The sequence below is a fragment of the Orcinus orca genome, chromosome X (assembly GCF_937001465.1).
Source record: "Orcinus orca chromosome X, mOrcOrc1.1, whole genome shotgun sequence".
Lineage (NCBI taxonomy): Eukaryota > Metazoa > Chordata > Mammalia > Artiodactyla > Delphinidae > Orcinus > Orcinus orca.
In genome coordinates, this window is record NC_064580.1 from 15,926,877 (window position 1) to 15,952,516 (window position 25,640).

A 25,640-nucleotide genomic window follows, 5' to 3' on the forward strand; every position below is an offset into this window, starting at 1 on the left:
CCAGCATAGCTTAGGGATGTTCTAATGACCGAATATATGTGTGTTCTTGACTCTTGGTGCAATGGGTTTTCTGGAGCCTCCATTTTTTATAATCACATATTGTAGAAGACTACCGGGGCAGAGGTGAATAGGGGAAAATAAATTCAGTTTGTCTTAACTGTCTGAAAAGCTGCCCTTTCAAAGTTCTGGAGAGAGAAGATTGAAAGCAGTGTCCTCAAAACTGAGAGGGCAAAGTGCCTATTGTTTGCTATCACAGTGCTGCTTCCCATGTTTTAAGGGAATAAGAGCTAGCCACATATGGGCAAGGATTTCCTCATGACACCAGTGAAGGCATTCGTGTAGGAAGTATTTATTGATCCCCTCTGTGCCGGGTCCGGTCCTAAGTTGGTTGGGTGTTCGTTGTTGAACAGCAAGCAGAACTTAGACCTGTCCTCCTAGAGCTCTCGGATTAGCATGGGGATGGAGGCTTGCTTTGGTTTAGTGATCAAGTGACGTTTAAACTGCAGCCTGAAGGAGCCATCCCTGTAAAGAGTCTGGTAGTATAATGAGAGTTCTCGGCAGAGGGAACAAGCTTAAAGGCCCTAAGGTTGAAAAATAAAGTTTGGGGCTATTTTGGGAACCGAAAGACTAAAGTGAGGGAGGGAGAGAAGGGCATGAGATGGGGATGGAAATGCAGACAAGGATCAGGTCATGAGTAGCATAGTTGTCTCTTGCTGAATTACTTCCTTATTAGAAGTAATTTTATTTGCTTCATATTGAGATCTGTGTGGCAGATCTTAGAGACAGGTGGATTTTAGGTTGATTACCCTAACCTTGGGAGTAACGCAGATGGGACCGCAGAGAAGCAGGTTAACCTTCTTCATAAGACTGAAGACTTAACTTCCCTAAGCTTTAGCAGTTCTGACAGTTACAAAATACTACTTCTCTGGTCTAGCCCCAATTTGCAGAACAGCTGGACATTTATCCCCCCCCCCCCACAAGCCTTCTCAGCCACTTCGGGAAGTCCCCTAATCATGTCACACACATTGCCCCTACTGCCAGGTGACCCCCCTGTTTCATGCTCTGACATGGGCCCTGTGAGTACCCAGTTCCCAGTTGACCCCCCTGATGTGGGCTGGGCTGGTTTACTGCCTATGCTACTGTCAGCCTTTGCTACTGCTGCTTCCTGCCTTCTGATAGGCAGTACCTCTCTCCTTTCCTAATCTGTGCTCCAGCATTCTCCAACAGTTTTCTTGAAGTAGGGAGAATATTTCCCTTGTGTAACCATTTCACAAAGGAGTGTTGACTTTGTTGTCTGTTTGTTACAGATATTCTGGGGCTACTCCAAAGCCCATGGTTTTGTTATAGTCTCTTTTCTTTAAACTCAGTTTGAATGGGGATTAGGGGAATTCCCTGGCGGTCCAGTAGTTAGGACTTGGCGCTTTCACTGCTGGGCCCGGGTTCAATCCCTGGTCTGGGAACTAAGATCCCGCACTGCGAGGTGCGACCGTAATCTGAGAAGTACTCCTGGTACTGCATATAGGATCTCCCCTCCCCCTTTGGCCCCATTTAGGTTCTTTTCTCTTGTGTATCTTGCTTAGGAAACATTTCTTCCTTGAAGGCATCTTCATCTTTCTCCTCCCTGTCCCCAAACTATTTTCTACCTTCCCAGACATGCCTGAACTTGAGGGTTACACAGCTTAGACTTTCAAGCTAGGATTCTGACCATTACCCAAAACCTCGGGGCCAAATGTATTCCAAAATTCATAACTTTTAGATTTTAGAATGGAAATATGGCATGTCACTTTAGCATCCTGTAATCAGGTATTATTTCTACAGCACAATATATGAATATTCATACTAAGTAGGATAAACAAAGATTGTCAGTGGTATCGTATTAGTTCAGGATTTGCCTCTAAAGAGATTTGCCGTAAAGTTAGAAAACTTATTCAATTTTTAGACTGATTTTTTTTTTTTTTTGGTTTTTGGAATGCAGATAAGGGATTATGAACCTATATCCTTCCTTGTATATACATATGTAAACATGATGGTTAGAATTTCCTGGTTAAATCTAAAGCTATTATAAAAACTCCTTTAACATGAAATATTGCCTTCCCTGCTCCCATGCCAATTGATCCATTAGAGTTAATGTGATTTCTGTCCTTCCTCTGTGTCTATGGGGGTTATCATGAGTGGAGTTGATGATACGAAAGGGTGTATTGGCTCAGCATAAGTTCTCCATCCCAGTACAGCTACACTACCTGGGATGGACAGACGGACGTGCCAAAGGAGGACAGCAGGAACATGCAGCAGCCGCTGTTCAAAGAGAAGATCAGACACCCTTAGAGTTCCCTGCAACTTGACTGTGACCTGCATTGTGCATGCCTGGCATATGACCTCTGCTTACAGAGGTGACTCACATGCAGCCTGGGGAATAAAATGCTCTTCTAAACCAAAGCTTCAGGCCAAACTTTAAAATATCAACTGCTACAGATGTTGCATAAAGGCTCCTCTGCACACTGATGTGGTTAATTCCTTTTTACCCTTTTAAACTCCTTCTTCCTCAGTATGTAGTGTTAGAGTTAAAATGACAGTGCATTTATATGTCGTATCTATAAGTCTGTTTTACATATATACTTTGCAGTAAGGAGTATAAGAAAATACAAGCAGAAAATTAGGTTCATGCTGGTCAAGTAAGCCTTTTCTTCTTTAAGTTTCTTTTTCTTGATCCTTTCAACAAGAAAATGTGATATTGAATATTCCATCCTTGGACTGCTTATGCAGAAGTACTCAAAGTGGAAAGTGAAATTGGTATGTTTTCAGTGTTCTTAGAATTTTTTGAATAGTGGTTTGAAAGCTTTAATTTTGCTCTATTCACCATTGTTTACATTCTAGAAAATGAAGAAGTCAAGGAAACGACTTTACGAGAGCTTAAAATGCTTCGTACTCTCAAGCAGGAAAACATTGTGGAGTTAAAGGAAGCCTTTCGTCGGAGGGGGAAATTGTACTTGGTGTTTGAGTATGTTGAAAAAGTAAGTCACTAACTGACGCAATAGAGATTTGCCTCATTCTTTTATTTAGGGCTGTTTCTGAAACTATTAAAGAAAGTATTATTATCTAGTATGATTTGTCATTGTGCTCATAATCTGACTTTAAAAATGACAGTAGTACCCATAATCATTAGAAGTCCTGAAAATATATTGAAGGATTTTGTACAATTTAACTGTAGAGAGATAATCTTAAATTTAAACAATGTATTGGTTTGGCTTCTTGAGTCTTAGACTCTATCTTCACCAAGTAATTTTTAGACTTGGTTTATTTTAATTAAACCTAAGCAAGGCCTCTGAGGGAGAGGCACGTAAATTGTCAGTGGTGACAGGCATAGGATGGGTGTCTGAATCAGACCTAGAGTGGCTAACGAGTGGGCTCATGAAGCAGCCTTTTGTGAATTGCCAGTGCCGTGGCTTTATCTGAGGGAAGAAGATGTGCCAGGGGCCATAAGGTAAAGCTTGAGGAGGTAGATGAGACCACACGTAAGGAATTAGAAGCATGGGAGAAAAGCAAAAAACTACACATTGTTCAAGTTGTCTCTGTAATTGCTTCAGTTTTTTTTTTTAATTGTTAACTCGTAGTGACAGTTTTAATCATATGACCTAAGGGCAAATGTCCGATACAGTGAACAATATTGTGTGCCGATGAATTTCTTGGACAGCAGATGGCTTATTACAGGTGGTTATTGTCAAGAACTAAGTGCCTTAACAAGAGTAGAATAAACTGGAGTCAGACAGAACTTTTAGAGGTTTCCTTCGTGAGTAAAGGTGGATCCTCCTGATTTCCTGTTATTATCTAAAGAATAGTAAGACTGGAGAGGTTTATCTTTGCCTTAGTCAATTCCCAGGTGCTTTTTATGTCATAAATGACAGAGTATCACCACCAGCACCATCATCACGAAATGGAAAGTAGTGTTGCCAAGATGGGTGACCAGTAATGTGGCTTTTTAATTAATTCAACCATTACAACTTATTTTTCTAATTAATATATATATAGTGATTTCATTACAAGCAAAACTTGAAAAAATATTACAAGGCTCTTTGTTGTTTTAAAACACTGTTTTATGTTTCTTTTCAAAAATCTATTTAAAGGCTTCTTTTTCTGTGTCAGTTTACGTGTTTTCCTAAGGGGCACTTCCCACCAAAATAAAACTGAAGTTTGATATTTAAAAAAAAGTTATAAAAAAGGATTGCTGTAAAATCAGATGCTTACTTTTTAGTTGTCAAAAATAATCATGCAGTTTTCACTGCCAAATAATAAAATTCTGACAGATCTATTTCAGTTATCTTTTTTATTTCTGTTCTACTCATGGTGATTGTTCATGGTTAATAACAATTTCATATGAAAAATGGAGAAATTACCTCTGTGTATCAGACACTATGTAATGTCTGCAATCTCTGCTGGTAAGTGGCAGAGCTGCTACCAGAACTCCAGTCCTCTGACCTGCAAGCCTGGGATTCTTGTGCTGGCCTTATGGTTTTTCAGTGGAAGGTGACCATCACCCTCCCATCAGTGGCGATGCCTAATGATTGACAGTGAGTCTCAAGAGGGCAAGGAGAAAGATACTCTTAGGGGTAGGGGGTAGGGGGTTGTAAAGACGCAGGATTACAGTGGCTTAAACAAAATAGAAGTTTCTCTCTCAGGTACAAATACAAAGGTAGGCGGGTATGGTAACTCTGCTCCACGGCCATAGGAGACCCAGGTTGCTTCTGCCTTTCTGCTCTACCACCCCTGAAATTTGTCCTCAAGGTCAAGATGGAGCTCCAGCTATCACATCCCATTGGCCAGGACTTAGTTGCGTGGCCACACTAGCTGCAAGGCAGAAAGAAAATGTACTCTTCATTCTGGACACTTAGGCATCCACTTACAAGTTGTATTACTCTAGTAAGGGAAGAATGGATATTGGGGGACATTCCTCTCTATAACTCAGGAATTTAGAGTTGAATATGAAATGAGACATACAATTTATGTTCTTTATTACAAAGCCCTCTTATTCCTCCTGTGCATTTGGGACCTCCTGTGCATTTGTTAATTGAAAAAGACAATCTGAGTGGAGAATCACTAAAAAATGATGCATATATACTTTAAACATTTTGTTTTAACTTAAAACATATCAATATACATTCACTTTCCACACTCTCTTTAGAGGCAGGGTCAAGGCCTTTTGAGTATTGATCTTCTGGTTGGAATTCTGATTGGTTTTCTTACATACCTCCTACCCATAATGTATCAATGATATCCTGTGTCGGTTTCTTTAAAGTGAAGTGAAAACCTAAAAACATTGCAAAGGAATGGCAAGTAAACAGTTTATTGCAATATATTATTGTGCACGTTGGGATGGAGGAAAGCAGAAAGAGCTGAGGAAGCAGGGGCAGGACTATTTCAGCTGAGAATCTTTGAGAGTAGCATAGGATAAGGGTACAAAAATGTGCGCTTCAGAGATGACTGGCCTGAGTTTAAGCCAAACTCCATTATTTACCAGCTGTGTGATCCTGGCACTGTCCTTGGCTTCTCTCCATGATGATTCCTGACTCGTGGCCCTGACAATCTTGGGAAAATATCCAGTTTCTTGGATCCAGATCCTTAGGCCTCCCTTTACCCAGCACCACCCCCACCCAGCCTGGATGTATTGACCCAATCGTTTCCTAGGACATGCCCTCCCCACCTCCTTTGGACCTGCGCCCTGTCCTGGACCAGGAGTTGGCCTCATTCCCCATCAGCTTCCAAGGTCTGACCCTGGCCTCTACAACCCTGAAGTGGGCTAACCTGACACATAGCCGTGTGGCTGACAGGGTCTTGGTGTTCCGGCCAGGTGTCAGGCCTGAGCTCTGAGGTGGGAGAGCCGAGTTCAGGACATTGGACCACCAGAGCCCACCTGGCTCCACATAATATCAATCAGCAAGAGCTCTCCCAGAGATCTCTGTCTCAACGCTAAGACCCAGCTCCACTCAACGACCAGCAAGCTACAGTGCTGGACACCCCATGCCAAACAACTAGCAAGACAGGAACACAACCCCACCCATTAGCAGAGAGTCTACCTAAAATCATAAAAAGTTCACAGACACCCCAAAACACACCACCAGACATGGTCCTGCCCAACAGAAAGACAAGATCCAGCCTCATCCACCAGAACATAGGCACCAGTTCCCTCCATCAGGAAGCCTACACAACCCACTGAACCAGCCTTACCCACTGGGGGCAGGCACCAAAAACAGTGGGAACTACGAACCTGCAGACTGTGAAGAGGATACCCCAAACACAGTAAGTTAAGCAAAATTAGAAGACAGAGAAATACGCAGCAGATGAAGGAACAAGGGAAAAACCCACCAGACCAAACAAATGAAGAGGAAATAGGCAATCTACCTGAAAAAGAATTCAGAGTAATGATTGTAAACATGTTACAAAATCTGGGAAATAGAATGGAGAAAATACAAGAAACGTTTAACAAGGACCTAGAGAAACTAAACACCAAACAAACAATGATGAAGAACACAATAAATGAAATTAAAAATTGTCTAGAAGGAATCAATAGCAGAATAACGGAGGCAGAAGAACAGATAAGTGACCTGGAAGATAAAATTAGTGGAAATAACTACTGCAGAGCAGAATAAAGAAAAAAGAATGAAAAGAATTGAGGACAGTCTCAGAGACCTGGGGGACAACATTAAATGCACCAACATTCGAATTATAGGGGTTCCAGAAGAAGAAGAGAAAAAGAAAGGGACTGAGAAAATATTTGAAGAGATTATAGTTGAAAACTTCCCTAATATGGGAAAGGAAATAGTTAATCAAGTCCAGGAAGCACAGAGAGTCGCATACAGGATAAATCCAAGGAGAAACATGCCAAGACACATATTAATCAAACTATCAAAAATTAAATACAAAGAAAAAATATTAAAAGCAGCAAGGGAAAAACAACAAATAACAAACAAGGGAATCCTCATAAGGTTAACAGCTGATCTTTCAGCAAAAACTCTGCAATCCAGAAGGGAGGGGCAGGACCTATTTAAAGTGATGAAAGGGAAAAACCTACAACCAAGATTACTCTACCCAGCAAGGAACTCATTCAGATTCGAGAAAGAAATTAAAACCTCTACAGACAAGCAAAAGCTGAGAAAATTCAGCACCACCAAACCAGCTTTACAACAAATGCTAAAGGAACTTCTCTAGGCAGGAAACACAAGAGAAGGAAAAGACCTACAATAACAAACCCCAAGCAATTAAGAAAATGGTAATAGGAGCATACATATCAATAATTACCTTAAATGTAAATGGATTAAATGCTCCAACCAAAAGACATAGACTGGCTGAATGGATACAAAAACAAGACCCGTATATATGCAGTCAACAAGAGACCCACTTCAGACCTAGGGACACATACAGACTGAAAGTGAGGGGATGGAAAAAGATATTCCATTCAAATGGAAATCAAAAGAAAGCTGGAGTAGCAATTCTCATATCAGACAAAATAGACTTTAAAATAAAGACTATTAGAAGAGACAAAGAAGGACACTACATAATGATCAAGGGGTCAATCCAAGAAAAAGATATAACAATTGTAAATATTTATGCAGCCAACATAGGAGCACCTCAATATATAAGGCAAATGCTAACAGCCATAAAAGGGGAAATCGAAAGTAACACAGTTATAGTAGGGGACTTAAACACCCCAGTTTCACCAGTGGACAGATCATCCAAAATGAAAATAAATAAGGAAACTCAAGCTTTAAATGAAATATTAAACAAGATGGACTTAATTGATATTTATAGGGCATTCCATCCAAAAACAACAGAATACACGTTCTTCTCAAGTGCTCATGGAACATTCTCCAGGATAGATCGTATCTTGGGTCACAAATCAAGCCTTGGTAAATTTAAGAAAATTAAAATTGTATCAAGTATCTTTTCTGACCACAACGCTATGAGACTAGATGTCAGTTACAGGAAAAAAAGTGTAAAAAATACAAACACGTGGAGGCTAAGCAATATGCTACTAAATAACCAAGAGATCACTGAAGAAGTCAAAGAGGAGATCGAAAAATACCTAGAAACAAATGACAATGAAAACACGACAACCCAAAACCTGTGGGATGCAGCAAAAGCAGTTCTAAGAGGGAAGTTTATAGCAATACAAGCCTACCTCAAGAAACAAAAAAAATCTCAAACAACCTAACCTTATACCTAAAGCAATCAGAGAAGGAAGTACAAAAAAACCCCGAAGTTAGCAGAAGGAAAGAAATCATAAAGATCAGATCAGAAATAAATGAAAAATGAATGAAGGAAACGATCACAAAGATCAATAAAACTAAAAGCTGGTTCTTTGAGAAGATAAACAACGTTGATAAACCATTAGCCCGACTCATCAAGAAAAAAAGGGAGAAGACTCAAATCAAGAGAATTAGAAATGAAAAAGGAGAAGTAACAGCTGACACTGCAGAAATACAAAGAATCATGAGAGATTACTACAAGCAACTATATGCCAATAAAATAGACAACCTGGGAGAAATGGACAGTTTCTTAGAAAAGTACAACCTTCCAAGACTGAACCAGGAAGAAATAGAAAATATGAACAGACCAGTCACAAGTAAGGAAATTGAAACTGTGATTAAAAATCTTCCAACAGGGACTGAGCTGAGGGCTGGTGACGTGGAGCTACTGGATCGGTCCAAGATGGTAGAGGTGGAGGAGACACTGAAGCGACTTCAGAACCAGAAGTGCGTGCAGGGAATCATCGTGGTGGACACAGAAGGCATTCCCAAGAGCACCATGGACAATCCCAACACCACACAGTACACCAACCTCATGCACAACTTCATCTAGAAGGCCCGGAGCACCGTGCATGAAATTGACCCCCAGAATGACCTCACCTTCCTTCGAATTCGCTCCAAGAAAAATGAAATTATGGTTGCACCCTATAAAGACTATTTCCTGATTGTGATTGAGAACCAACCAAATAAGCCGCTCTCTTGGCTCCCTGTGTCATTCCTTAATTTAATGCCCCTCAAGAATAATAGTGTTAATCATGTCAACTGGCTGGCATATGGAAGTCACCTTAGAGCCCTCTCAGACCAATCTGGCTGCAGCTCCACCTACCCCACCAAAGTCAACCCTCTTCTGGCCAGTCGCACCTGATTTTCCAGGAGGAAAATCACATCCAGGTTTATGGAGCAAGAGACTGTGAGAAGCCCACACACCCTGTTTCCTTCTGACTTTGAGTTCACTTTGTTGCCCTTGAAAAAGGCTGTTTTTCTTTAACTAAAAATAACCAAAACACTTAAAAAAAAAATCTTCCAACAAACAAAAGCCAAGGAACAGATAGCTTCACAGGCGAATTCTGTCAAACATTGAGAGAAGAGCTAACACCTAACCTTCTGAAACTCTTCCAAAATACAGCAGAGGGAGGAACACTCCCAAACTCATTCTACGAGGCCACCATCACCCTGAGAACAAAACCAGGCAAAGATGTCACAAAAAAGAAAACTACAGACCAATATCACTGATGAACATAGATTCAAAAATCCTCAACAAAATATTAGCAAACAGAATCCAACAGCACATTAAAAGGATCATACACCATGATCAAGTGGGGTTTATCCCAGGAATGCAAGGATTCTTCAATATATGAAGTCAATGAATGTGATACACCATACTAACAAATTGAAGGATAAAATCCATATGATAATCTCACTAGATGCAGAAAAACCTTTCGACAAAATTCAACACTCACTTACGATAAAAACCCTCCAGAAAGTAGGCACAGAGGGAACTTACCTCAACAAAATAAAGGCCATATATGACAAACCCACAGCCAGCATCGTTCTCAATGGTGAAAAACTGAAACCATTTCCTCTAAGATCAGGAACAAGACAAGGTTGCCCACTCTCACCACTCTTATTCAACATAGTTTTGGAAGTTTTAGGCACAGCAATCAGAGAAGAAAAAAATCCAAATCAGAAAAGAAAAAGTAAAACTCTCACTGCAGATGATATGATACTATACGCAGAGATTCCTAAAGATGCTACCAGAAAACTACTAGAATTAATCAATGAATTTGGTAAAGTAGCAGGATACAAAATTAGTGCACAGAAATCTCTTGCATTCCTATACACTAATGATGAAAAATCTGAAAGAGAAATTAAGGAAACACTCCCATTTACCATTGCAACAAAAAGAATAAAATACCCAGGAACAAACCTACCTAAGGAGACAGAAGACCTGTATGCAGAAAACTATAAGACACTGATGAAAGAAATTAAAGATACAAACAGATGGAGAGATATACCATGCTCTTGGATTGTAAGCATCAACATTGTGAAAATGACTATACTACCCAAAGCAATCTACAGATTCAGTGCAATCCCTATCAAACTACCAATGGCACTTTTCACAGAACTGGAACAAAAAATTTCACAATTTTTATAGAAACACAAAAGACCCCGAATAGACAAAGCAATCTTGAGAAAGAAAAGACTATACTACAAAGCTACAGTAATCAAGACAGTATGGTACTGTCACAAAAACAGAAATATAGATCAATGAAACAGGATAGAAAGCCAGAGATAAACCCATGCACATGTGGTCACCTTATCTTTGATAAAGGAGGCAAGAATATACAATGGAGGAAAGACAGCCTCTTCAATAAGTGGTGCTGGGAAAACTGGACAGCTATATGTAGAAGAATGAAATTAGAACACTTCCTAACACCATACACAAAAATAAACTCAAAATGGATTAAAGACCTACATGTAAGGCCAGCCACTATAGAACTCTTAGAGGAAAACATAGGCAGAACACTCTATGACGTAAACCACAGCAAGATTCTTTTTGACCCACCTCCCAGAGAAATGGAAGTAAAAATAAACAAATGGGACCTAATGAAACTTAACAGCTTTTGCACAGCAAAGGAAACCATAAAGACGAAAAGACAACCCTCAGAGTGGGAGAAAATATTTGCCAATGAAGCAGCTGACAAAGGATTAATCTCCAAAATATACAAGCAGCTCATGCAGCTCAATATCAAAAAAACAAACAACCCAATCCAAAAAATGGGCAGAAGACCTAAAGAGACATTTATCCAAAGAAGATATACAGATTGCCAACAAACACAGCAAAAGCTGCTCAACATCACTAATCATTAGAGAAATGCAAATCAAAACTACAATGAGGTATCACCTCATACCAGTCAGAATGGCCATCATCAAAAAATCTACAAAGAATAAGTGCTGGAGAGGGTGTGGAGAAAAGGGAACCCTCTTGCACTGTTAGTGGGAATGTAAATTGATGCAGCCACTATGGAGAACAGTATGGAGGTTCCTTAAAAAACAAAAAATAGAAATACCATACAACCCAGCAATCCCACTACTGGGAATATACCCTGAGAAAACCATAATTCAAAGCGTCATGGACCACAATGTTCATTGCAGCACTATTTACAATAGCCAGGGCATGGAAGCACCCTAAGTGTCCATCGACAGATGATGGGATAAAGAAGATGTGGTAACATATATACAATGGAATATTACTCAGCCATAAAGAGAAACAAAATTGAGCTATTTGTAGTGAGGTGGATGGACCTGGAGTCTGTCATACAGAGTAAAGTAAGTCAGAAAGAGAAAAACAAATACTGTATGCTAACACATATGTATGGAATCTAAAAAAAATGGTTCTGATGAACTGACGGGCAGGACAGGAGTAAAGAAAGACAGAGACATAGAGAATGGACTTGAGGACACGGGGAGTGGGAAGGGTAAGCTGGGACGAAGTGAGAGAGTGGCATGGACATATATACACTACCAAACGTAAAATAGATAGCTAGTGGGAAGCAGCCGCATAGCATAGGGAGATCAGCTCGGTGCTTTGTGACCACCTAGAGGGGTGGGATAGGGAGGGTGGCAGGGAGACGCAAGAGGGAGGGGATATGAGGATATATGTATACGTATAGCTGATTCACTTTGTTATTACAGCAGAAACTAACACAACATTGTAAAGCAATTATACTCCAATAAAGATGTTAAAAAACAAAAAAAATTGCAAAGTAGTTTCAGTGAAGAATCTGTACCACACCACCGTCCCTTGCCAGTGTTTTATAGTTGTTGCACTCACAATCGATTAGATAGCATTATGTGTGGTAGCTTTCCTTTATTACGTCTTTTCAAAGTATTAAACTTCATTTTCTTATAAACAGCAAATCTCTTTTTTAGAAACATTATTTCATTGGTTTATATGATATTTAATTATATTAAAATAACAAGTGCATCTGTTATAAATACACATGGGAGTATTATAAACACCTGATTGTTTATATGAATACAACTTGACTGGTGGGAACAACATTGTAAAGTTGTAGTAGAGCAGCAACTTTTTGGTCTTAGGACTCCATTTACAGTCTTAACATTATTGGGAACCCTAAGAGCTTTGTATTTATGTGAGTTTTATCTATTAATGTTTATCATATTAGAAGTCAAAACTGAGCAATATAAAAATATTAATTCATTTAAAAATAATAATAGACCCATTACATGTTAACATAAATACCTGTGTATCAGTCATTCTTTCAAGTAAAAATGGTGTACCCGAAGAAAAATGACTAGTTCAGTTTATAACTCTGTTGCCCAAGTGCTTTTTCCCCATGACAGCTATCGTATTTTGATATGCAGCAGGAGTGCTTTATGCGTATTCCTCATTTTATCATGTAGATTCCTAAAAAGACATGTACTCAAGAACTGAAATTTAATAAAAGTAATAATTTTTACTGCTTCATCAAAAACATCCTTTACTAAAATTGGCCTTTTTTTTTTTTTTTTTAACTGTAAGGTTATGGCATTGAAGAATCCAATGCCTTGATTCATGCTAAGGTACCACCAGTTTACCCATCATTGCTTTGTGCCATCAGTGTAAATACCAACACAGTGAAAAAGACAAATAACTGAGTGCTGTCATGAATATAGTTTTGACTTCATGGGTCCTCTGAGACACCCCCCTCCTCCGAGATCCACAGATCACACTTTGAGAACTGCTGTCCTAGATGGTCATCTACAAACAATAAGCTCTAATCATGCTGTAGACCTTAGTCTTATGCTTTACAGAGGGAGTGGAGAATATTTAGTTAATCTGCAAATTCAGCAGAAATTGGTTAAGTGGAATTTCTACTTAAAAAATGTGCATGGGGCTTCCCTGGTGGCGCAGTGGTTGGGAGTCCCCCTGCCGATGCAGGGGACACGGGTTCGTGCCCCGGTCCAGGAAGATCCTACATGCCGCGGAGCGGCTGGGCCTGTGAGCCATGGCCGCTGAGCCTGTGCGTCCAGAGCCTGTGCTCCGCAAGGGGAGAGGCCACGGCGGTGAGAGGCCCACGTACCGCAAAAAAAAAAATTTTTTAATTAAAAAAATAAAATAAATAAAAAATGTGCATGAGTTTTAGAATGGTCTCTGACTCCAGATTAAGATTTTTGAATATTGGTTTGTTTGGAGTCTGTGAATTTTTATTTCAACCATATTTTGTAGCCTGTTTAAATATTTGTTCTGATTATATTGATCACTGCTAACCTTAGGGATCATTTAAGAATATTTTCCAGGTCTCCCAGAAATATTTCAAGGCTTGATTTTATCGCAAGGTTCTTTTGGAGATGCACAGTGCACTATGTTAAAATGACTGTTTCCCCTCTCCTCTATACATTAGTGTCTTTTCTCTACTTTGTGTTGTTTTTCCCTCGAAATTAGGCTAAAATGATGCCTGATAGATTTTAGGGAGAGTGAAAAATGCACAGGGTTATTATTTGAGATAGCATTGGGGAGTAGTAAAAATGGAATTTCTCTTAAAAGAGAACCTTGATTCAATACAATATGCTGCTTCACAAGAAAGGTTGTAGATGGAAAGCAAAGCAATTTTTAAAAAATGCATGCTGTGTATTAGATGAATTATCATCCAAGGTGCTTTTTTAAATTGTTAATACATGATTTATGGGCCACCTAATTTTGGAGATCATTGGCTCTCTATTTAATTTTTAGAATATGCTTGAATTGCTGGAAGAAATGCCAAATGGAGTTCCACCTGAAAAAGTAAAAAGTTATATCTATCAGCTAATCAAAGCTATTCACTGGTGCCATAAGAATGATATTGTTCATCGAGGTAAGTATGGAATTTTTGAAATGGAAAATATCAAATAAAGTTAACAAAATATTTCACACAGGCACTGACATTCCATTTAAATTAAATACATTTTGAAAGTATAGGATATGAGACATTGTTTGGGCTCCAAGTCTCCTTTTGTATCACCAAAAGGATGGACTGCACATTTATTTGGATATTATGGTGAGATCTCTGTGTTTGTAAAACCAGATCCGCTTTCAACAGCAGAAGCACCTAGTGATAAAACGAACTCAACAAATGGAAACTTTGAAGCTTACTTGCAGGGGGAACTACCCTCTCCATTGCCTTTTGGTCCTGCAGGTAGAGCAGGTAATGTGAAACAAGCCAGAATCAGGCTTTAGACATGGTGCTAAGTCACTGGCCCCCATTGACAGCCACTTCTCATTTCCTCTTAGACCAAGATCTCTAGTATGTACCTTTACCTCCTGATTTTCCTTACCTGTTCATGAAAAGTGCCCATTGTTTGCAGGTTGTAGGCATGATGAACCTTGCATAAGGGCCATGATTATACTTCCATAAACTGTTCTATTTTGTCCTTTATTGCCATGAAGTGGGTGGTTTATAGCAGTAAAAGGGAAATTACTTGCTCAGCAAGATCTTTAATCTATACCATTTATCTTTTCCTGATAATCTCTTGCATTCAAGGGACACAAATTGATACAATAATGAAGCTAAAAGATGTTTGTCAGAAAATGTTGCAGTATCCACTTCTTATCTTTGAATTATCAGACAAATGAATACTACATTTTAATTTATCTAAACAGGCACACAAGGATATCACTTTAAAAATAGCCTCACTTTGGGCTTCCCTGGTGGCGCAGTGGTTGAAACGAGTCTACCTGCCGATGCAGGGGACACGGGTTCGTGCCCTGGTCTGGGAAGATCCCATATGCTCTGGAGCCGCTGGGCCCATGAGCCATGGCCGCTGAGCCTGCGCGTCTGGAGCCTGTGTTCCGCAACGGGAGAGGCCACAACAGTGAGAGGCCCGCGTACCGCAAAAAAAAAAGCCTCACTTTAAGAATAGCTTAAAGGTCATGTGAAGAATGCCAACTCCTATTATTTCTGGAAAGAGACAGTTTGTATTTCTCTTGCATTTGACTTTCATAGCAGTTACATTATGAAGGTTGTTGGCAGTATGGAGAGATGTCTTGGTCACCTGGACATCTAGTGTCTAGGGTAATGATTCTAATAACAGTCTCTACTACAGTTTGAGGATATTAAGAAACTGATTTAGCTGCATTTCCATAGTGATACTGAGATTTGGTTAAGTGTATAGTGAATTAATGGTTGTGAATTAATTCAGAAACCATGATTCTGAAATCTACAGATCTCACTCCTACCTCTTCCCTTTCTCCATTTTCACTTCTACCATATAATATAGATGATGGGCACTCTAAAAATAGAATTGTGAGATGCCTCCAAAGGGAGGGAATTAAACTGCATTTTCTGTGTATTTCTACTCCTTAACTCCCACCACATCTTCAAAAGATCCACAGAATAAATGAGAAATCTTATCTTGACTCATCCATCATAGCTTCAGCACTAGACATTTATGATTGTGAACCACACCATAGAAAACCTAAAGAGATATATAAATATAGAAAGTATACAGAAAATCATAACGAACAATGTATCTTATTTGTATTTTTTTCTCCAGTAAATATAATGCTACCTACTTACTCTCATATATGTTTTTAAAGTATCTTGTGGGTGTAAACAGTTTATAGTCTATCTCCAAAAATTTGTATTATTAGTATTTTATAAAGTAAAAATAGTTCCTTAAAATGTGGTAGCCTAGATTTAATCATTTTTAAATTCCTTTCAGAGGTCCAATTGATACCTTTAAGATTTAAGGGGAAAAATATTTTTGAAATGGTGGTCTGCATGTTTTTCAAAAAAAAATTAATTGGAACTTTTGTGTACCAGCATAAAATGTGTTACTCTGCTTTTCACTGCCATAGTTTTCTATTCATATTACTCTGGATATTTCTAATTAGGTGCCATTACAGTGCTCTAACAGTATCAATCAGCAGTACATGGAACATTTTTTAATAATTGTTTTTTAATCTTGATACTCCAGATATAAAACCAGAAAATCTCTTAATCAGCCACAATGATGTTCTGAAACTGTGTGACTTTGGTAAGTTAAAAAGAAATTGAGCCCTGTAAGTACAGAATTAATTTAATATAGCACTTAGGTAGCTTTTACAGGTGTATTAAAAGTATTTTTTATCTTTTGACTTAAATTAGCAAATGAACATTCTATTGGGTTGTATATTAAAAAATTGATTGTGGGAAGAGTTCTACTCTCTTTGCATAGTATTGTCTACTATTTTAAAAAATTCATCATGCAGTATTTGTTTAATGAGAATTCAAAGCAAATATGTGCATATATTCATAAGCCCAGTACTTAATGACCTCAGAGAAAGAATTTTCCAGAAATACCACTATGGCCTGCTGACTTGAGTTGGATAAAAAAAAAATTTAATATTTTAAATATTGATAGAAATTGTTTCAGGCATAATCATAAACACTGAAAATATAACTATGTAAATACATATGTGTTGTATATATGCAATAGTTATATATCTGTAAGGTTAAAAGACATTTTTAGAATGATTCCGTTTATTCCCTTTAAATGTTCAGTGGGGGACTTCCCTGGTGGTTCAGTGGTTAAGAATCCTCCTTCCAGTGCAGGGGATGCAGGTTCGATTCCTGGTCAGGGAACTAAGATCCCACATGCCATGGGGCAACTAAGCCCACGCACCACAGCTACTGTGCTCGCGTGCCTCAACTAGAGAGCCTGCGTGCCACAAACTACAGAGCCCACGCACTCTGGAGCTTGCACGCCGCAACTAGAGAGGAGCCCACGTGCCGCAACAAAGAGCCTGCGTGCTGCAACTAAGACCCGATGCAGCCAAAAAAATAAATTAATTAAAAAAAAATAATGCAAAGAAGAGTCCTGCTGTACCTAAACATCTTAAGAAGTACTTAGGAGCTGAAATTTGTCAAGCAAGTTATAAATAAAAAAGATGCATATAGAATGGTTAATAATAGGAAAAAAGTATCCTTAGTCTAGCATCATTTCTTAAAGAAAAGACAGCTTTAAACGGTCAGGAAGTTCCACATGATGGCCCCACATATGGCGTTCTGTGCCCTGCACATCCCCACCAAGAACCTCCTGATTGTTTTCCCTCCCAGAGTGTGTAGCTCCTTTGTCTGGCTTGAAGAATCCCACTAAAAAATACGAATATTTCTTCCAAATATGTCTTATAAAGAAGTGTTGATTAACTGAAGTTAGGGGGTTTGTTTTTGCTGTGTTTATTTTTTTTTTTTACTGTTCCACTTTAAGAAACACTATTTTCTATTTCTTGAAACTGACATACACCTTAACTTTTACCTTTAATTTTAATATTCTGGTTCTCTGTAACTATTTACAGTGAACCTATATTGCTTTTGGTGAGTTAGATGGGTAATTAACCTACTTGCCAGTTTATTTTGTGGCCCCAAAACCTTTTGAAAGGGTTGTTACTTGCGGGGGGCGGGGGATAGCAATAGAGTTTGTAAGGTAATTAAGATATCCCTAATATGCTTCTCAGTCACATTAGGAGATAAAAATCATTTTAGCCTGCTTTGTTTCCATCATTGCCAAACCCTACCGATAGTTGTTTACATAATGGCCGAGCTGATCAGCACCAATAGATATACAAATACTATCTAAGGTCCCACATAGCAGAATTAACAACTATCTGCGACATGCTAATTTAGCTTTGACTTCTGGCTCTTGTGGAGTCTTCATTTTGTTTCTAAGATTTACACTTATTGGAAAAGCTCTGAATGCTTATAAAAGCATGCAATAACTTTGAAAACATAGATTTCTTTATCAGAGAGGAGAGGCTGGTTTTGTAGTGAATACACTGTATATTTTAATTGACGAATGAACAATGGACTAACTTTTTTAAATGACAAGGACACTGTTAATAAACAGCCGATTCAGTAACAATCATTATATTCTTTTGATGTTCCTTTAAGGTATTAATAGCACTGAAATATTTTGTCAACATGACAAATTAATTAATTCTAATTAATTCTTTAAAAAAATTAATTCTTTTTCAAAATTACACCTTTGGGCTTTGCTATCTTTCAGGTTTTGCTCGGAATCTCTCAGAAGGCAATAATGCTAATTATACAGAATATGTGGCCACAAGGTGGTATCGGTCTCCAGAACTCTTACTTGGGTGAGTTACCTTCCCAGAATAGAGTGACATCTACATATTTGCTGATCCTCTATTGTTAACTTTGGGATTATCTGTGGAAGATAAGAACTTGAGTTAATTAAATACCAGTTACCTATTGCAGTGTAGCAAACCACCTAAAAACTTAATGACATAAAGCAAGCACCATTTTATTTGCTCACAATTCTGGGTGCCATCGGGTTGGGGGAGTCAGCTGTTTGAGTTCAACTGGATGATTCTTCTGCTGGTCTCAACTGGAGTTGCTCATATAGCTACAGTCAGCAGGTCATCTGGAGGCTGGTTGGTTTAGGTCCTCAGCTGGGACAAACTATCTCTGTTCCATGGGGACTCATCCTCCAGTGCGTTAGTCCAAGTTTCTTCATATAATAGCAGAAGAATTCCCTGAGCAGAGGGCAAGCCCAAAAGCAAAGGTGGTTTTCAAGCCTCTTTGCATGACTTTTGCCTCATTGGCCAAAGCACGTTACTTGTCTAAGCCCTGATTCAAGGGATGGAGGAATAAACTTCGCTTCTTGATGGGAGGAGTGGCAGAATCACATTACAAAGTGGCAGGTGTATGGAAATGGAGGGAAATTATTGCTGCCATCTTTGTTAATAGTCTTCCACATTAAGAATGTGTATATCCACAGAGTTTGACATTCCGGCTTATCTGTTTGTTCATGTATTCATTCATTCATTCAGCAGATACTTATGGAGTATCTCTTATGCCTAGCCACTTTTCTGTAAATATTGAACCTACTGATATTTTCCTTCCAAACATTGTAAATCCTGTTTGATGATAAATGGCTTTCCAGACTAATATATTGATAATTTTCTCAGCAACACTGCCACATCCATCCACTTTGTGCCACCCTTCCACTTTCAGTGGTATTTCATTCACCTGTCAACACCAGAAAAACATTTTCTGATAAGATACTTCTTCCTCTTACTATGTTTTAACTTCAGAACCTAAGAAAGGACCTGTAGTCTTGATCTCCATCACAGTTTCACTAATAATTCTCTACCTATCGTAGTTGTAGTATTTTCTTATTCTTCCTAGATCGTATTTCCTTCTTTGGGACCATCAAAGAATTGAGGTAGAAGACACACTCTACAAATAAAATTAGATATGATGGTAATGATGACCAGTGCACGAATTATTATAGGTTTCATCTCTTTTCTTTAGTGTGCCATACATGTATCTAGGGGACATGAGAAATTTAATTTTTAAAAGATATTTTTTACAACATTGTAAACTATACTTCAATTAAAAAATTTTTTAATAAATAAAGGTACTTTTTATATAATAGAAATATAAATTTCTGTATTTCTTCTGAAGATCATGATGACTATATGTTTAAGCTACTCACTGAGGGTTTATTTAATTTATTTTTTACACAGCAGGTTCTTATTAGTTAACTATTTTATACATATTAGTGTATATATATGTCAATCCCAGTCTCCCAGTTCATCCCACCACCACCCCCCCACTGAGGGTTTATTTTTATTTTTTTACACTTGTGGTCAGTTGATTTTCTTATTTTTTTATTATTAAAAAGTTTTTTTTATTGGGGTATAATTGTTTTACAATGTTGTGTTAGTTTCTACTGTACAGTGAAGTAGAGTTCCCTGTACTATGCAGCAGGTTCTCATTGAGGGTTTATTTTGAAGTTAACAATTGATTTCCCAGGGTCTACCAACCATTTGGCGTTAAATCTTGTTTCATTGCTGACCTAGAGCCTATAAGAATTATTGGTGTCGGTTATTGAAAGCTTTACCATTTTTTTTTTAATCAAAAGCTTGTGCTTCATCCTGTGAAATAAATGGTGGCTAGTCACTTTATTATCCCTCCTTGTGTGGATAGATTTTAGAATTTCTGTGCTCATTTTTCAACTTGGATTTAGGACTGATTTTCTTTTGTGTTGTCTATGTTTCTTCTGTGTACCTCTGTCTGGACTCACTCTAATGTGTAGTCTATTCATCTGTTCATTCTTTTGGGAGGGATTGGGAGTTTGAAATTCCTGGACAGGATTTTCCAAAGAAGAAATGAGTACGAAGTAAATAATTCTTAGAACCCCATCTGAGGATTCAAGTATGGTAGAGGGACTCATTATAATATGGTTTTGTCTATAAGGTGTCCCTGAGGAGTTCATTCTGAGGACAGCCTTATTATGAAACTTCAGAGAGTATTTGCTGCCTAATAATACCTCCTGGAAAACTGAGCTATGTTTATAGCTCATTAACTGAGTTATGTTTAGAGCTATATGGGAGCTACCAAAAGTAGATGGGGACTCCAACTAATTTGAGCCAAATTAATATTACTGATTAAATGATTGTCAAGTACTGGTTGAAGAACCATATTATTTGTATAAAAATCCCATTGAAATCAGTTGATATTTGGTTAACATGAAGAATTTACAGGTTTTTATACATTCTCAAGACTTTGTCCTTGACATTCAGAGTAGTTACAGCTGCGTAAATTATTCAGATTAGTTGACAGAAGAAAAATAGCTTATGGTGGGTATGTAAAGATTTTCCATAGTTTTCTCCATCTAGCACAAGTTTTGTCTTTCTTATACTTGTATGAAAGAAAGATCAGTATCCTTCCCTTCCCAGCAAGCTACCAAAAAAATCTAAATGAAGTTTCCTAGTATGGTTCTTGGGTTTTTATGGGAGGAAATGAGATAAATAAAATATTGACTTATTGTTACAATGATTTATCATCCTAGAAACATATTCTGTATTATGTTAAAAGTGCTTTAGAGTATTTGTTAAAAGTTTTATATTACTACTATAGCACTATGGCATTCTAGAATTTTAATTCCTTTTTTTTTTCAGATATTTTATTTTGGCTTTCCCTGCTTAAAACTTAGATAATTTATGTTTGAAACTAAAAAATATGATTTCTTAATCTGCCTTCTGTAATTTGATTTAAGGCTATAGATATTGCGGTATACATGTAAAGCTTTTTTGGGGATACGTAGATTTTCATGTATAGCTGATTAGCAACAGTAGTACTCCAAAAGCCTTCTGGTAAACTCAGACCTTGGAAGATAGCTATAAATCCCTAAAGAAGTGGAAAAAATGCTTTGAGGGAAATGCCTGTCATAAAGTCCCATAAACAAAGGGTATAAATAGATTGAAGTAAATAATCCAATAGCGTTTAGCACAATCTTAGCTGTTTTGACTCTGTGCAGTCAGAGGTTAAATAATATTAAGTGTTTGTTGTTTAAGAAGACACATAAGTCAGTGGTACATTTTAATAGGCTGAACTCAAAAAATGGATCAGTATAACTTGTTGACATTTAGAGAGCTAAAGGATAATTGCCTAGAAAATACATTTCTTGGGAGCATTTCATTCTCCAAGTGAGTGGTAACTCATCAGACATGTGTGCTGTATTTAGGGTTTATTAATCCATTCATATTCAAAATATATCTGGATGTGAATAGATTTCAAATCAGTGTATACTAACTAAATTTTTATTAAACTGATGGCTTTATTAGCATAGATTTATTCACTTGTGTTCTGAAGTTTTACTTTGATATCCATACTTCCTTTTTTTCAGCCTCACTTTTGTCCATGTGGTATTTTTTAATTCCTTAAATACCCAAATATGCTTTAAATCATGAATCTGTTCAAAATAATTTGGAAATTATTAAAATTTATTTCTTCAGTTGCCAAGATAATCTCTCCCTTTGCTTTTCAGAGCTCCCTATGGCAAGTCTGTAGATATGTGGTCCGTGGGCTGTATTCTTGGGGAGCTTAGTGATGGACAGCCTTTATTTCCTGGAGAAAGCGAAATTGACCAACTTTTTACTATTCAGAAGGTGCTAGGACCACTTCCACCTGAGCAAATGAAGCTCTTCTACAGTAATCCTCGCTTCCACGGGCTCCGGGTAAGAGGCTTTGCTAAAACCCCAAATGAAATCAGTACACTAGTATTTAAATCATTGCTCATTGCACAGTGGAATGCTAAGCTATCCATCGAATACTATTGCCTTTCCCATTACAGTGTTTATAATCCCCATTATAATATTTTATTTTTGTTTTTTTTTCTCGTTTTTTTTGCGGTACGCGGGCCTCTCACTGTTGTGGCCTCTCCCATCGCGGAGCACAGGCTCCGGACGTGCAGGCTCAGTGGCCATGGCTCACGGGCCCAGCCGCTCCGCGGCATGTGGGATCTTCCCGGACCAGGGCACGAACCCGTGTCCCCTGCATCGGCAGGTGGACTCTCAACCACTGTGCCACCAGGGAAGCCCTATAATATTTTACTTTTGAATTTTATATAGTATTTGTGAATTCGAAAGTGGGAGCTGCTAATATTTTCCTAATTTGTAAGTTCCAATTTTTCAAAATCTTTTTTAGTGTACACGTTATTCTAAACTTTGGTTATCTCAGAATGTTTCTTTATGCAAAATATTAAGCATCCCCAAAAGATAGAAAAATGTATAAATGGCTATTGCTTATTTGAGCAAACATAGTTGTAGTGATTTGAGGAAGATGATGAATACTCACATTCTGCATATTTAAAGGTGCTGTTCTAGTGGGTATTTCCTGTTGAGTGAAACATCAAATCTTCTTTTCAAACTAGTGTATTGTCTTGGGCAGGCTTTTCTAGACTTGCTAACTTTGTGCAAAACTTGATTTCAGAAAATATGCTAAAAAGAGTCTTAAAGTATAAACTTTCCCCAAATGAGGGACAACCAAGTCGCAGGAGGCATCTTACTGGAGTGGCCAGTTACAAGCTGCTTCTCTGTTCCATCCACCCCCAAAGCAACATTTCTAGTTTTCAACTACCCTGTTTGGGCCAACATGCCAGTTGCTGGCCCTTGTGGGAACTATAAAATAAGCTCACCACCACTTCTTTTGTTTCTCTTAAATGCATAATTCTCAAACCATGTTTTCTTGACATTTGCAAAGCACTTTGTTTTTTTCCTTTGACTTTCTGGCCTCAGTTTATTTCACTTTGAAGAGTACTCCTCCTCACACATGAATGCCCAGCACAGTATACCTCCTGCTAGGCTCAATGAGTGTGGAAGAAAGAAAGGAACAGAAATGCAAACATTTCTCTTCCATCCCCTTCCTGCTTTCTCTCTCTTCCAAATATGTCTGAGTTACCTCAGGCAAGTTTCTTTTTTCTCCTTTTATTTTTGCTTTTGTAAGCTGAAAAATAACCAAATTATGACCATTAATTAGGGTACAAATAGTTCAACAGTTATTGAGCATTTGTCCTACTAGATGCTGAAAATATGATAATAAATAGGACTTGCCCTCAGTCCAGAAGAAAGGAAAATCTATTCTAGTCAGAAATAAAGCAAGTCATAACTAATGAATTACTGTCTCACTGAGAATGCATCCAAACTCCTTCCCATCAGATCTTGCCTTTTCTGGGCCCTTCTAGCTCCCTGACTTCAGCTCATACCCCTTTCCATTCCCATCCCTTTCCAGACTTTCATCACACTTACCTTTCTTTTTCTTTAACTTCCGTAAACATTCCCGGGTGTTCCAGCTTCATGAAATTGGCACTTGTGACTCCTTTTCCCAGGAAGGCACTTCCTTGCATGGCCCCTTCTCATTTTATAAATCTCAGCTCCAAGAATGACCCCTGTCTCTGACCCCCCAACATACTTCCCCCACCTCCTTCTTGGTCTCTCCCATAGCACCCTTCTTTTTCCATCATAGCACTTATCACAGTATGTAATTATTTTATTTTTTTAATTATTAATGTTAGAAATCATCTGTTTTATTGTTGTATTTCCAGCATCTAGCTTAGCCCAGCACATGTAGTAGGGACTCGATGAATATTTGAATGCTCTCTTGAACCAATCTGCATTATCAGCAGTCAAGCTCATTTATGTTTCCCTTCTCTCCATCTCTAATGCTTCTTTCACTCTTACCACCTTTTACCTGAACAGCCACTCCCAAACTGATTTCTCCAAGTTTCTCTCTTCACTGCAGTCTTCACATTGCTTTTAGAATGATCTTCCTGCAAACTGCCCATTTAATTCTGTCGTCTTTGTGCTGAAAACCTCTGCAAGATTGCTTATTAAATTTAAACTCCTTAGGATAGCATTAAAAACCCCTTCCTTCTAGGCCTCCAGCCTTGTCTTCCACCTTTTCCTACCCCTGCCCCCTGCTCTGCAGCCACATTGAACTTGTCACCATTTCCTTGTTTCTGCAGTGCTATGTTTTCATTTCTGTAATTCTCCCAATACTTACCCCACTTCCTGGAAAGCTCTCCATCCTCCCTCCCCCCAGACTCAAGTCAAGTGTCCTTCCATGAAGCCCTTCTAGACTCCTCCAAGGGGAATGGGTGCCTCCCCATTCTGTGCTCCTGAAGCACTCTGGTCATAGCTCTTGTAGTACACATGGCAGTCTCTTTTAAGTAGCTGTTTGACACAACACTGTAAATTAACTATACTTCAATTTTTTAAAAATTGTAATAAAATTTTTTTTTTTAAACAAAAGCTTTTTGAAAAATGTATCCTTACTGGACTAATGAATTTTTTAAAGAAATGAGCTATCATGGCCACCGTTATATTCACAACACACCTAGAGTTGCTCTTACTAGGTTGAATAGTATTAAATGATTGAATATTTGACCTGGAACATCAAGCTTGGTCTTCTGGCTGCATTATTCTTTGCCTGGTTAAAGAGGCTCTAAGCTGGATTCTCTGAAGAGAGTGTAAACAGATCTGCCATGGTACCTGGCTTTAATAACTTGTAAACTAGCTGAAGAATTAAGACTTTTGTGCATGAAATAATTAGAAAACAATACAATTTATAATAAAGTGTGGTATATAGTAAAGTACTACATTCTTTACTACATTGTACTGTTTTCTAATACATCTAAATATAGTTGAGACCTTGAGAATGTTAAACATTCTAGAAAGTTGGCTGGATTCACTAGGAATGATATATAGAGGATTTACAGTTTGAAATGGATATTGAAGAATGAGTAGCATTTGGATTAGATAGGCTAAACAAAGGAGATCTTTTACTCCTTTGTCTATGGTCCTGTTTGTTTACAGACCTCCTCACTAAATAGTATTATCGGTAAATGGTAGAGAGTACATGACGGTGCTGCTTATAAATATCCTTTGGAGAAATTGCTGCTTCCCTGACACTTTGATTTTTATAAGCCTTAATGTTTTTACATTTTAGTCTGAAAGTGTTTGTGGTGTTTTAGCTAAATTAGTTTAACCTTTTTGGAGGTTTAACCACATCTTTT

The 25,640-nt window shown here is 38.1% G+C and overlaps 1 protein-coding gene and 1 pseudogene across 3 annotated transcripts in view; both read left to right on the forward strand.

Moving 5' to 3' along the window:
• Positions 1–25,640, forward strand: part of CDKL5 (cyclin dependent kinase like 5) — a 182,385-nt gene that overhangs the window by 118,257 nt on the left and 38,488 nt on the right. For all 3 annotated transcript variants that reach the window (XM_033427877.2, XM_033427878.2, XM_049704726.1), the window contains 5 exons: positions 2,875–3,011; positions 14,035–14,155; positions 16,257–16,316; positions 18,324–18,414; positions 22,116–22,305. In XM_033427877.2, the coding sequence (XP_033283768.1) occupies positions 2,875–3,011; positions 14,035–14,155; positions 16,257–16,316; positions 18,324–18,414; positions 22,116–22,305 (599 nt within the window). The remainder of the gene's footprint in view (positions 1–2,874; positions 3,012–14,034; positions 14,156–16,256; positions 16,317–18,323; positions 18,415–22,115; positions 22,306–25,640) is intronic.
• On the forward strand, positions 7,256–11,919 carry LOC125963049 (uncharacterized; annotated as a pseudogene).